The sequence below is a fragment of the Castor canadensis genome, chromosome 1 (assembly GCF_047511655.1).
Source record: "Castor canadensis chromosome 1, mCasCan1.hap1v2, whole genome shotgun sequence".
NCBI classification, from domain to species: domain Eukaryota; kingdom Metazoa; phylum Chordata; class Mammalia; order Rodentia; family Castoridae; genus Castor; species Castor canadensis.
Window position 1 is genome coordinate 205,727,660 of NC_133386.1, and position 12,821 is coordinate 205,740,480.

At 55.9% G+C, this 12,821-nt stretch overlaps 1 protein-coding gene across 4 annotated transcripts in view; it reads left to right on the top strand.

Annotated features, from left to right (window-relative positions):
* Ano1 (anoctamin 1) overlaps positions 1 to 12,821 on the top strand; it is a 163,837-nt gene that overhangs the window by 88,704 nt on the left and 62,312 nt on the right. For all 4 annotated transcript variants that reach the window (XM_074050812.1, XM_074050824.1, XM_074050816.1 and 1 more), the window contains 3 exons: positions 8,257 to 8,355; positions 9,141 to 9,292; positions 10,581 to 10,635. In XM_074050812.1, the coding sequence (XP_073906913.1) occupies positions 8,257 to 8,355; positions 9,141 to 9,292; positions 10,581 to 10,635 (306 nt within the window). The remainder of the gene's footprint in view (positions 1 to 8,256; positions 8,356 to 9,140; positions 9,293 to 10,580; positions 10,636 to 12,821) is intronic.

The window sequence follows — 12,821 nt, forward strand, 5'->3', positions numbered from 1 at the left end:
GGCTTAGCACAGCACAGGCCTCTTCCCTGGCTTTCTGAGGTCATCAGTTCAGAGTCACGGTGTGGACAGGGGACAGGGTGCTCCCGAGGCTCCTGGGCAGGGTCCTTCCTGTGATTGTGCCTTATTTGGAAAAAAGGTCTGTGCAGATGTAACCAAGCTAAGACAGCATAGTAGTGGATACAGGGACCTATGCAGAATGACTGTCCTAAGTAGAAAGGACACTCAGGATTCCCAGCAGAGGGGCTGGGGTGTGGCTTAAGAGGTAGAGCTCCTCAGAGCAAGCATGAGGCCCTGAGTTCAAACCTCCGTGCTGCCAAAAAAAAGATTCACAGCAGAGGAGCCCCGTGAAGATGGAAGCTGAGGCAAGAGTGATGCGACCACAAGCCAGGGGACACAGGAAGAGAGGAGCCCTCAAGACCCACAAAAGCCCCAACCTGCACTCAGTGCCCAGAGGTGGCCCCAGCAGAGCCCCTACCACTGGCTACTGTGGTCCCAGAGCCCAAAGAGGGCCAAGTGAGGGACCCCAGAGAGAAGTCCCAGAAAACTTGAGGAGAGACCCTGAGCGAGCAGGAGAGGGCTAGAAGCTGCTGCACACATGTGACCTGCAGCCCTGACTTCAGCAGAGGGGGCAGGGACCCCATGCCGCACTGCATGGTGGGAGACAAACTGAGGTGGGAGCCCAGGCTTCAGGAGTCTCCCTCTGTCACTTCCTCTCCTCTCCCTCTTCCCCACCCCTTGTCTGTCCCTTTCTCCGTATCTCCACTCTCCCTCTCTCCTTCTCTTCCCCTCCCTGTCTCACCTCTTCCCTTTCCTCCCTCTCCTGTCCTTTTCTCCGTCCCTCTCTCTGCCTCTTCCCCTACTCTCTCCTTCTCTTACTCTCCCTTCTTCCCCCCTCCCCCACCTCTTCTTTTCCCCCTACACTGTAGGGTCAGCTTGCAGGGTTTCCGTTCAAAGGATGAGGCGTTCATGGCCAACGTGTTTTCTGGAAATGAAAACCCATTAGCATTTTTGAAGTCGAGCCTCAAAGCCTGCTAGGCATTATTTATGTCCCTAGGTCATTGTTGAGAACACCACACACTGAAATCCTGGCTGTGTGTGCTGGGCGGCTGGATCCCTCACTGCCCCAGTCTTGCACTTGACCTTGGCTTTGGCAGATTCTCTTAAGGCTGTGGACAGGGGCCCAGCAGTGTGTTTGCTCTCACACCATCAGAGGACAGCCAAGGGACACAGAGCCGTGGGGAGGATGCAGCCCCCGAGCCAGAGCGCAGCTCAGACCCAAAGAGGCCAAACTCAGATCCAACTCTGCCATTTCCTGGATCAAGCGGCGTTCCCTTTCTGAGCCTCAGTTTCTCCATCTGTTAAGTGGAGGTAGTTAGTGATAGTATGCCCTTCCATGTGATTGGTGATGAAGGGTGAGGAGAGTCAGTTGTAGGGTCTGGTGCATGGAACGATCCGGCCAGCAGTGTCAGTGCCCCCCCCTCACCTGTGGGCCTGGGCACAGGCTGCCCTTCACAGCTCCCGGGACCCAGGCCACAGCAGCAGCCAGACAGATAGGATTGGAACTCACAACTTTGCAAAGAGAGGGCTTCCTATCCATGGAAACCCCCGCCCACACTCCACCAGGTGACCAGTGGGGGTGGTGGGCAGGCTTACTGTTTCCAGCCAAGGTCCTGTGGGTGAGGCCGGGTATCAAGGCAGATCTGGGGCTCGGTTTAGTGCGTGACCCGCAGCCCTGGGGAGAGACCTTGACCCTCACAGTTCTGGGTGCTGATGAGGCAAGGATGGAGGTCCTGATTTCAAGGAAACTCAGGTCCAATCCTAGCCCTTCAGGACCATGAAGAGCAGCAAGTGTGCTCGTGAGACTTGGTGTGGAGGCACCCCGCTGCCATCCACTCCTGCAGGCTTCCTAGCCCAGTGGCCGCAGACAGAGCCGGGATTCGTCCTAACTGGGTCTCTGAGGGATGGAGCAAGCAGACGCGGGCCCCAGCCCCATAGCAGCAGAAGTGGCCTGGGAACCTGGCTTCTGACCCCTGGCCTCGTGCCTTTTGCCATAACACCTGCAGCCAGTGGCCTCCTCTGCAGGACAGGCCCCTTGCCCAATGGGATGTTACAGTATCTCCCCATTCACAATTCCACCATTGTGGGTGGCTCTCTTTGGCGCCTGTGGCTTTGGCGCCTGTGGCCTGTGTCTTCTGGGGCTTCTGCACCCAGAGTTATGTGGACTTTTATCCCTGCCCCATGTTCATCTTGGGTGTGCAAAAGCATGTTTCTGTGATAGTAAATTCTGGCGTTTTTTTTAAAGCTGTGTTTTTCAAATTTCCTGACACCATTGACCAGCTTGCCTGGGGGGCTGAATGGTTTGGAATAAACCCTTTCCCACTGTGTCCCAAGGACCCTTTCTGAGGTCCTTGGCTGTGTCCAGGCCTGAGGGGGCAGAGTCAGGTCTTACAGCAGGAATTCTGCGAGCTCTGGTTAACCCTCTGGGAGCTTCTTGAGTGAGGCCAGGCAGGAGCGGTCACTCCACGGGAATTGTCAGCCTCCCAACCGAGAGCCCCTTCTGCACCCCAGCCTCACGTCTCCTGTTTTCCTTGCAGGCGCTGAGCCTGTGCCAATGCGGCCGCTGGGATTTCAGTTCTCCCTACGATCCTTTTTTTATTTCTAGAAGCTCTGTTTGGTTTTTCTCTAGGTTGGCTATGTCATTTTTTAATCGTTTCCTGTCCTTTCCAGGTCTTTCTGCTTTAAGTTTTATTTCTTCCAACAAAGCGAGCAGAGCTGCGTGCTGTCCACCTAATGCTCTCCTGGTCCCCAGCTGAGCGTCGGGTCCTGTCTCAGGCACTTTTGCTGGGTTTTCCCACCCTATCCCCCGACTTCTCATGCCTGGTGGACCTGGTTCTCTTGTCTACCGGTCATCAGCCTCGTAGGACCCCCATCAGAGCTCCCAAGGCCTGGGACAAAGTTCTGTCGTTCAGAGAGGCTTGACGTGTAGTAGGTGGGGACCACCTGAGCCACAGTCACAGGCTGAGGTCCTGGTGCCCTCACACGGTGATTTGTCTCCCTCCTTCTCCCTCCTTTCTCTTCTCTCTGCTCCTTGAATAAGAGCAGTAAGCACACTCATCGGAGGATGAGGACTGACTTGTAGCCTTTGCCATTTCCCGTGGTGTAAATACTCCCACCTGTGCCTATCTTGAGCTCCCAAATGGTGAACTGGTTCACACCAGGTCTGGCTCCTTTACAGTCCCCTGGGGATAGCTGTTCCTTTGAGGCTCACTTGAAGAGCCATCTCAGGGCCCAGCACCATGCTGAAGGGTTACCTACCCCACCTTAGACTGGCCTTCTGCAGAAATGTCCTGCCCCTCCTCCTGGGGACTTCATCACCCAGCCAGAGCTCCCTTACTGGTGATGCCTGGGGAAGATTGGCGCCTACTTGCCTGTCTGGGTCTGGCTTTTCTCCCACACCATGACCTGTGGCTCCCTACTCTCTTCCTAGCCCCTCAGTCCCTTGGAGGTCATTGTATTAATTTTCTCTCTGGGTGTCCAGAGGGCTGCCCCTGGGGATCTCCCCACCGTCCACAGAGCAGGAGTCAATGGATCTCTTCAGCTGATTCGAGCGTCATTGGTTAGGACAACAGCCATCACCCAGCAGGCCTTGGGGCTGGGGATGAGGGCAGTCGTGGCCTGTCCCAGTACATTCTTGGCTGAGAGCAACTACTCTGAGTCGACCCACTGAGACTGACACTGACCCCCAGTGCCCTCGGGACACGAGTCTGGTGCAGGGTCAAGAGGATGTGGGGGAAGGGGAGCACTTGCATCTTGAGAGAATTTCCTCTAATGACTGGTGTGGCTCCATCTCCATGTGTGCAATGGGAAGCCAGGTCACCCTGTGCAGGGTCGTCCCCAGTAACTGAACTATGGGAAATAGCTTCCCCACCCAGACCCACACCTGTGACCATGCATCCCTGGTCCTGTGGGCCACGACCAGTGCCCTCTGGGAGGAGTGGGGAGGGTGATGATGGCAGGTTAGCCCCAGGCTGGCTTCCTGTGTCATGCCCACTGCTTAAGCACCTGGACCTTGTGGCTCCCAATCTTCTGTCCCTCGCCCATATTCACTGAGGTGGACACACTGATACCACCCGGGGGTCTGGGGAAAGCAGGGGTGAGGGTGTGAATGCCGGGGCCGCTCCCAGCTGCTGCACAGTGGGCACTCAGTAAAGATCAGCTCCTACCTGATCCTCCATGGCTCTCTCAAATACCTTCACGCTCCTACTAGTGCTAGGCTCTGTTCTCTGTCCTGGGGACACAACTAAGCACACAGATCTGTCCCAGTTTACATCTGTGCCAGAAGGTGGTGCTGACAGGGAAGGACAAGCAAATGCCAGGGCGTCCAGAGAATGGTGGAGGCGCTCAGGACCCACCACCATGACAGACCTGCGGGGCCAGAGACAGTGGGGTGTGAAAGGTGTCCTTGCCCTTTGAGGAGTTTGTACTTTTTGTTTGTGGTTTTCTTCTTCCTCCTGAAAGAAAAACACTGGGAACAATTCTAGTGAGGTCAGAGTTCTTTCATTTGGACTCAGAATGGAGCCCCTCTCCTCTGCCTTCTCTGGCTGGGGGTCCTGCCCCGCCCCCTCCCATAGCCCTGTGGCCTGGCCAGGTTGTGTCTCCCCTGCCCTGCCTCACAGCCAGGACTCTCAGCCCCAGTGGGTCTGTGACCCCCAAACACCCTAGCACAATGGGCCAGAGCAGCAGGGAGGAGCTTACTCCTGGAGGGGGGAGGTCACTGGGTTTCAGGGGACACAGCCTTCCTGCAGGCTCCTCCTGCTGTGGCCGGGCTGTGGCCATGCTGGGTACCACGTTTAAAACATCCTGATGTGTGTTTACTTAGCTGGTCCCACGACCCCTTTTCCAAATCTCACCAGATGTTTTTCTGGGTGAAACCCCACTGCTCACGTAAGCAGGGGAGCACGTTTTCCCAGGCAGGAGGGCAGCAGGCAGTGGCTCCGTGACCACCATGGACACAGGTCCCCAAGGACTTGGAGAATATATTTTGAGTCTCTGCGTGCGGGTGAGTGGTACACAGAAATAAATCTGGGTCCCTAACAGGAAAAGCCAGACTCTACCACACGTAGGCTGGGACTATCATCTCTCCTGACTCAGGGGTGTCCCATGATGTCAGCCTGTGAGTCACTAGGGTGGGGAACCCACTGCGGCTGGGCTGGCTAAAGCAGGCATGGTCTCAGCCGCCTCGTGGTCACAGAGAGGCAGCCTGAGCTCAGCTCCATGTTCTGACCTCTCCTGGCATCCAGAAGCCAGGGGTAGGGCTACTGAGAGCACCAGAGGCCCATTGCTCTGCAAATTGGGCTTTATATTACCCAGTTTACAGATGAGGGAATGGAGACACAGAGAGGTTAAGACACTTGCCAGAGATCACACAGGACAGGGTAGCATTCTGACTCAGACCTCCCAGAGCCCCTAGCAGGCAGCAGAAGGATCTGGGCTTCTCTCACCTGAGCCCCCGGGGCTGCCTACTCTTGTCTGAGCTCAGATGCATTGTCTTGCAGAAGGACATCAAGCCTGTGCTCAACGCCCTCCAGCCCTGGGCTCCAGGCTCCCCGGGAGAGCCCATACCAGACACCTCTGTGCCTGTGCCCTTTCGGCCTGGGCACCTGGAGTGCCCTGGCCCTGCCGCCCTCTCATGGCAACTCTGGGCCCGCCTGTGGGACCATGCATCTGTGAAACTTCCCAAATACTCAGACAGGCTCTTGCTGAAGCCCTTCAGGGCTCCAACCCCCCGCCGCTTCCCTTGTGTAGCAGGCTAAAGGGAGGCCCCGAGCCATGTCCACCTGGCCAGGAAAGATATGGCCTTGTTCGGGAACAGAGTCTTTGCAGATGGGATCAAGCACTTGTAGGTGAGGTCATCCCGGATTTAAGGTGGGCCCTACAACCAATGGGAGAGAAGGTCATGGGGAGATTTGAGACACAGATACACGGGAGGTGGCCAGGTCACAACAGAGGCAGAGGTTGGGGGATGCAGCCACAAGCCAAGGAACACCTAGAGCCCCCGGGAGGCACAGCCTTCGCTGGGAGCCCCTGAAGGGACCGCGGCCTCCACACCTGGATTTTGTACTCTGGCCTGTTGAACTCAGAATGTATTTCTATGTTAAGCTGCCCAGGTGGGGCCATTTCAACAGTCCAGGACACCAGTGCAGTGAGCTAGCAGAGGCCACAGCTCAGTGTCTCAGATCCCCAGCTGAAAAGCAAGTGCAGCGGTGGAACCTAGCTGTGAGGACTAAGTGAATTACAGCACACACTGCAGAAAGAGGCTGGAGGCAAGCACCTCCGTCAGCACCACCGTGGTCATCACTGCTGTGCTCCATTCCATGCACATGTGTAGAGGGTCTGCTGGGTGTAGCCCACGGGCCAGAGAGCAAGGAGACCTGAGCGGAGCAAGGCCCCTGAACAGGGGCTGCACAGAGGCCAGTGCTATGGTGATAGGAAGAAGACAGTCAGTGAAAGTGACCGTGGATGGGCATCAGTAGAGGAGGGACAAGAGAAGTAGCAAATGAACCTGGGCATCTGGGAGAGGGGGCCCTTACCATGGAGCTGCCTGAAGTATCTCTTTCCAGGCCAGGAACTTTGCCTGGCTGCCGGCTCTGCCTTGGACTCAGGAATATCACCTTTGTGGGTTTCAGCTCACTTGATTACTACTGTGGACAGATTTTGCTTTCTTAAAAGCCATCACCAGGTATCCAGGAATGGTAACTCATGTCTGTAATCCCAGCTACTTAGGAAGGTTTGAGGCAAGCCAGGCAAAAAAAATTCTTGAGACCCTATCTCAACCAATAAAAAACTGGGCCTGGTGGTACGTGCCTGTCCTCCCAGCTTCAGAGAAAGCATGGCTAGGAGGATCGTGGCCAGCCAGGATGAAGCAAGACCCTACGTGAAAAATAACTAAAGCCAAAAAGGCTGGGGGCGTGGCTCAAGTGGTGGAGTGCCCGCCTACCAAGTGCAAGGCCCTGAGTTCAAATTCCTGCTAAAAAAGTTATCTCCAGGCGACTTTGGTCCCAGCTGGCTGCTCTGCTGCCTGAGCGGGTGGTGGGACAGGCCCCATGGGACTCCTTAAGTCCCAAGACTGGCAAGGTGAACTGAGTGAGGTCTCAGGCTGGGACCCAGCCTGCCATCCAAGGCCCAGGGAGCAAGGACCCTGCTGTCCTCAGGGTGGTTGTGACTCGGTTGCCTTTCGCTGTGAGGAGGGGTCAGGTGTGGCAGGTCTGGCCAATGCCCCATGTCCATGACAAGTGTACTGTGACTTCCTGGTAGCTGGTCCCTTGACGAAGCCCCTTCTCAGACAGAGAAGCAGGGTTAGGGGCCGGCAGTCTTACTATAGCTGACTCTGAACACCGTGGGCCAGTATGACCTGGATTGTCCACCCTGCTAGCTGGGACCTGTAGGATCATTCCTTGCTCCAAGCCTCAGTTCTCCAGTCAGCAAAAACGGTGAGCAGAGGTTCCTTTCCTGTCCAGCTGGTAGTGATGGTGGCCGGAGTCAGTTCTTTCTCTCTCACTATGTAGCCCAGGCTGGCCTCAAACTCTCAATCCTCCTACCTCAGCCCCCTGAATGCTGGGATTACAGACATGCACCACCATGCCCAGCTTGGTGTCTGTCCTTATGAAGCCCTCCACTTGGGCTGCCTCCTCACCACCCTGCCCTTAGTGACCTTCAGCTGTTATTCAGGACAGAGCAAAGTGCCTTATCCAGTCTCTTGGCACTGTGATGGGGGAGCCGGACTGGAACTCATCCTGCCCTGACCAGACTGCCTACTCTGAGGACAACAGCAGTATAGACGCAGGGAACCTGGGAGTTAGGCTGCAAGCAGGCAGTGGGGTGGCCCTGACCATGCCGGGGAGGAGCCCGAGGGCCCTGAGTAGCCCAGGTCTACTTCAGTGGGCCTGGGCTCCGGACTGTGAAACGTCTTCTTTTGTAGTCGGGTTCTTTGAGGTCCTCTGGCCAACCTCCCCACCCCCAGCCAAGCTCTCCTGGCTCTTAAATGTTCCCCATGTAATGTGGGGGGCCCTTCTGTTCTCCTGTGCATCCTGCCACCTGCATGAAGGGGACCCAGCAGTGCTTGGTGTTGACAGGGGTGGGACTGGTGATGGATGAGCTACACACAGCAACTGCCCCCAGAGTGTGGTGGCATCAGAAGGTAAAATGGTTTTCAGCACGCATCGCCCCCCTGATGGAGAACTGTGATTCTGCCTCTAGACCAAAATTCACGGGACCGGTTTTGTGAAGGTCCATGCGCCCTGGAACGTACTGTGCCGAGAAGCTGAGTTTTTGAAACTGAAGATGCCGACAAAGAAGGTTGGTGGTGACACTTGCACTCCAAAATACCAAGCCTGGGTGGCACATGGACCCCTGGCAGTAGTCTCCATGAGGCTTTAGATTGTTGGGAAAAGACAAGTGGACATCCCTGCCACCCCTGGGAAGGCAGTGTGGCTCCATGGGACAAGGACTCCAGGTTCCCAGGTCCCAATCATGGAGAACAAGACAGCTCATCCGTGGGTGGTCTCTAGAGACCCCAGACCGAATCCTAGCGGGAGGAGATCCAGGCTGAAGACCTTCCCTCCTGCCACAGGAATTTATTATTAATACAAACCCAGCTCAACTTGGAGCCCTGCTTCTTTGATGCTTGTGGGGTCGCAACTAATTTATCATATGCAATTTAATTACATTTCCTAGCTTGCTGGGATTTTTTTCCTTTTAATCTCTGAAAACTTTATGGCTAAGAAGCAGTTTGATGGGGAAGTTGGGCTTGGCGTCCGTGTCTACTCGTGTGTGGGGTGGGGGGAAGCCATGCTGGGGGGACAAGGTGGCCCACAGAGCCTCAGATCCACTGAAGCCACTTGGATTACCTCTTTGGAGACAGAAGTCAAGTTTGGGAGAATGTTTTCTAGAACAGGGTTTAATCGAGTTCTTGGCCAGGTCTCCCTGAAATGCCGAGCTCTCAGGGTGGACCTGGGGCCCTGTGTGCTGTGTTACCAGCACGCTCCATCTCAGTGGGACATTACCCTGACGGTCCAAGAAAGGGACTCAAGGGTCAGGGCTCAGCAGAGTGACACGGGTTTCCCAACTGATGCCACCCCTAGATGTATCACATCAGCGAGACCCGGGGCCTCCTGAAAACCATCAGCACCGTCCTGCAGAAGATCACAGACCCCATCCAGCCCAGGGTGGCCGAGCACAGGCCCCAGACCATGAAGAGACTCTTCTACCCCTTCTCCCGGGAGAAGCAGCACCTGTAAGTGACCCCCACTCCCTGCATGGTCTTCGCCCCCTGGCACGAGGAGCGCGGGCTGATTCTGCAGGGGATCTGGCCTGCAGAGTGTTTTCTTGCAACAGCTCTGCCACCGCTGAGCCCAGAGGAGGCTGAGAGCCCTGTTCGCTGAAGAATTAGTGGGTACGGATCTTGTCCAGCTTGGTGACATTTAGGAAAACTTACGCGGGCCCTCACTCAGGCAGAGGTCTGGTGTCGCCTACCCAACTCTGTCCCTCTGGTGTGAATAATAACCAGCTCTGCACCCTGAGCAGCCCTGTGCCAGGTAGTTCGGAGTGGGAGCAGTTGAAAGCACCCCAGCAGGAGTCTGAGGCCCCAGGGGCCCGCAGCCAGCATCACGTTGCCTGGCAGTGCCAAGCCTATGCTCCCAAGGGGCAGTGGGGTAGTCACCTGGGGGAGCGGCAGCTGCAAGGCCTCCCCAGGGCCTTGTTGGGCAGAGCAGGAGCTGGGCAGAGGTGGGTATAGAAGAATTAGGGTCTGAGACCACAGAAGCAGACTGGGGTCATCCCCAGGTACCACAGCCTGTCGGCATGGCAGAGGAGCAGGCAGCCTGCACCCATGCCTCAGCTCGGTACTGAGGTCCCTACCCTCCAAGTGTAGGTCTCTGGGAGCAGCCTCCTGCTTCTCCCACTGCACTTCCCAGCTCTGGTGGGCTGGACGCACTGCTCAGAGATCAGGAAGGGCCCCCAGCTCCCTCCACCAGCTCAGGAGTGTGAAAGGGAGAGACCCCTGCCTGGCCAGCGCCCAGCTCACTTCCAGGCTCCTTGGAAATGGAGACCCAGTCTGCCCTTCCCCACTCTTCCCCTGAGACCTCTGGAGAGTGAGAGACTCCCTCTGCCCTCGGCGACCTCAGGGAATCTCTGTGTGGCCCAAGACACCGAATGCAAACCATTTGGTGGTTCCAGGAAGATTGTTTTCAAATCTGGATGTGCGTCATGGTGGAATGTTATGTCCTCTCATTTCCCCCCTCACCCCCCCACTAAAACAGGGCTTTCAAAACTACAGCTGAGGGTGTCATGAAAGCAATGCCAAGTCTCAGGAAGGGCATTTGGCCTCACCTGCCTCGGAGCTACTTCCTCCACAGGTCTATGAGCCTCCCAGGGAGGACCGATGAAACAGGCCATTGCACACACCAGGGATGGACGGCTCGTGCACGCACAGTTGGATCCACTTCATGCTTGTTGCTAATGGAGACAGGACGATTTCCGGGGTCCTAGTAAGTGACCTTGTCTCCTTCCCCGTGTTTGCACAGGTTCGACCTATCTGACAAGGATTCCTTCTTTGACAGCAAAACCCGGAGCACAATAGTGAGTACGGCATGCTGGAACTGCCTCATGAGCAGGGGACTCTGGGGACGTGGATGATAATTTCATTTCGGTGAAATTCCTTGGGGTGGAAGCTAGCTCTAATTGCCTGTGACAGAAATAATTAGAATAATGAAACTAGAGGATAGTGACCAGCCCAGGGGATGGCTGTGCTCGGAGGAGGACCGTGAGAAAGAACAAAGCAGCAGGAGGCTTGGGAGCAGAGGCCTTCTGGCCGAGGGCCTGCGTGTGCTGCGGGTGTCCTGGTAGGTCCTGTAACCTCAAGAAGGCCCCCGTGGTTCCTCAGGGACAGGCTGGCATGTCCCCAGCCTGGAGTTTCTGAGCACTCAGGCAGGGGCAGGAGGCACAGGCAGCAGATGCCAAGGCTCAGGGGTGAGACTGTGTCGCCAGGCCTTTGCCAGCTAAGCCAGCTGAGGCTTGCAGTCTGACCAGGCCACCCTGTCCTATTCAAAGTACTGGCTTAAATGTTTATCCATCAGCTGCCAGCTTGTCTGTCAGCCAAGCCGGGGCTGTGCATGGCACAGGACCCAATTTCTATCTAAACAAGAGCTTCGCCTGGCAGCCACGCTCTGCTCGTTCTCTCCTCCTGTCCAGAGTGCCCAGCCTGGCCAGGCAGCAGCGAGGGTTGGGAGGAGGTGACGGATTGGCCTGGTGTAGATAACTCTTCTCATCAACTCCATTTTGAGACTGGTGGGCAGTCAGTCTCCTGTCACCTGCGAGACAGCGGTGTGGGTCACATTGACATGGGGGGGGGGGCTCCAGCCACAGTAGGACAGAAAGGTCCGTCTGCTCTCTGTGCCTTGTGACTGCAGGAGGGTTCCCAAGCCTGGGACTCATCCCGAATGAGAATGAGTCTGCCCTGCTCCATATAGGGTAGCCGTGCTCCTCCATCGGGATAGGTGCATGGATACCAGTCACCATTGTGATCGTGGTTTTCATGGTGTTACTGATTAACTTTAGCCATGAAATCTTGTGAATAATAACCAACAAGGAGCACAGGCAAAAACACCAGCCCCCGGTGGAGTTCAGGCCGGCGTGTCCAAGACAGGCAGCTCTGCTCCCGCACACTGTTGGCCACCTGGGAGAAGCCGTGCGGTGTCCCTTCTTCCACAGCACTGTAACACTGGGGAGAACTGGAATAACCAGCTGTGTAAACTGAGTCACGTGCCCGTTTTTTTCATACGTGTGCACCCTGACTTTAGGCGCTTTCTGGGGTGCTAGGGTGCTCCTGGAAGCACGGGGTAGGTGCAGATTTGGGGAGTTAGCTGAGGGGGAGGGGACCTCAGCAGCTCAGGAGCTTTGGGACACCTTGTTGAGAATCTGCTGTGAAATTGAGTTTAGTCTGTGGTCCCTGAGTGGTGACGGCTATAACCACCTAGTCACAGAGAATAAGTCAACCCAGAAAAATGGATAATGACTGAAGGAGCCATGGTTCCATTTCCTCCTGACAGGGAGGCAGGGGAAGGGCAGTGTCTCCCAGACACCCTGGTGGCCGGTTTGTAAGACACCAAGTGCTCCAGAGGAACCTGGCGATTGAGATCTTTGCCCTTGGCTAGCCAGGCCCGATGGACTTTGAAATGTGACAGTATAAGGGTTGGGATGAAGCCATTCCAGGTGTGGAGGTATGACAACAGCCCTTCCTACACATGTCCGCTCCTCTCCTGTCACTGGGATAGTCCAGTGTGGAAGCAGATAAAAAGTCAAAGACCAGCAGGAAAAGGGCCCAATGTGCTGGTCTGGGGTCTTAGACAGGGTGAGCCTAGAGGCACTGGGGAGCCATAGGAGGTGGTGCAGTAAGGTTTCAGATGTGGTCACATTTGTTCCAGAATGCACACTGCTAGGGGCCAGCTGTGGGGGAGCAGTTGGAAGGCAGATGTGGAGCAGTGGTGGTCACGCGTGGAAGGGAGGAGGTAGTTTTGTTAGGATCAGAAAGTCAAAACAGGGCACCCAATTAGATTTGGAAGGTGACTGGTCACTGAGAACAACTGAGCAAGTGATTCCTTTGTTCGGCATGGATCTGTTGAGCACCTGTTGTATGCCTTCGATAGCGGGAGGGGAGAGGCGTGAAGCAAGTTAATCACATGGTAGAAAGGGAGGGGTTAGGAGACACGGACACAGCAGGGCTGCTCTGGGTTTTTATTAAGATAACCCAGCCACACCAAGGTCTG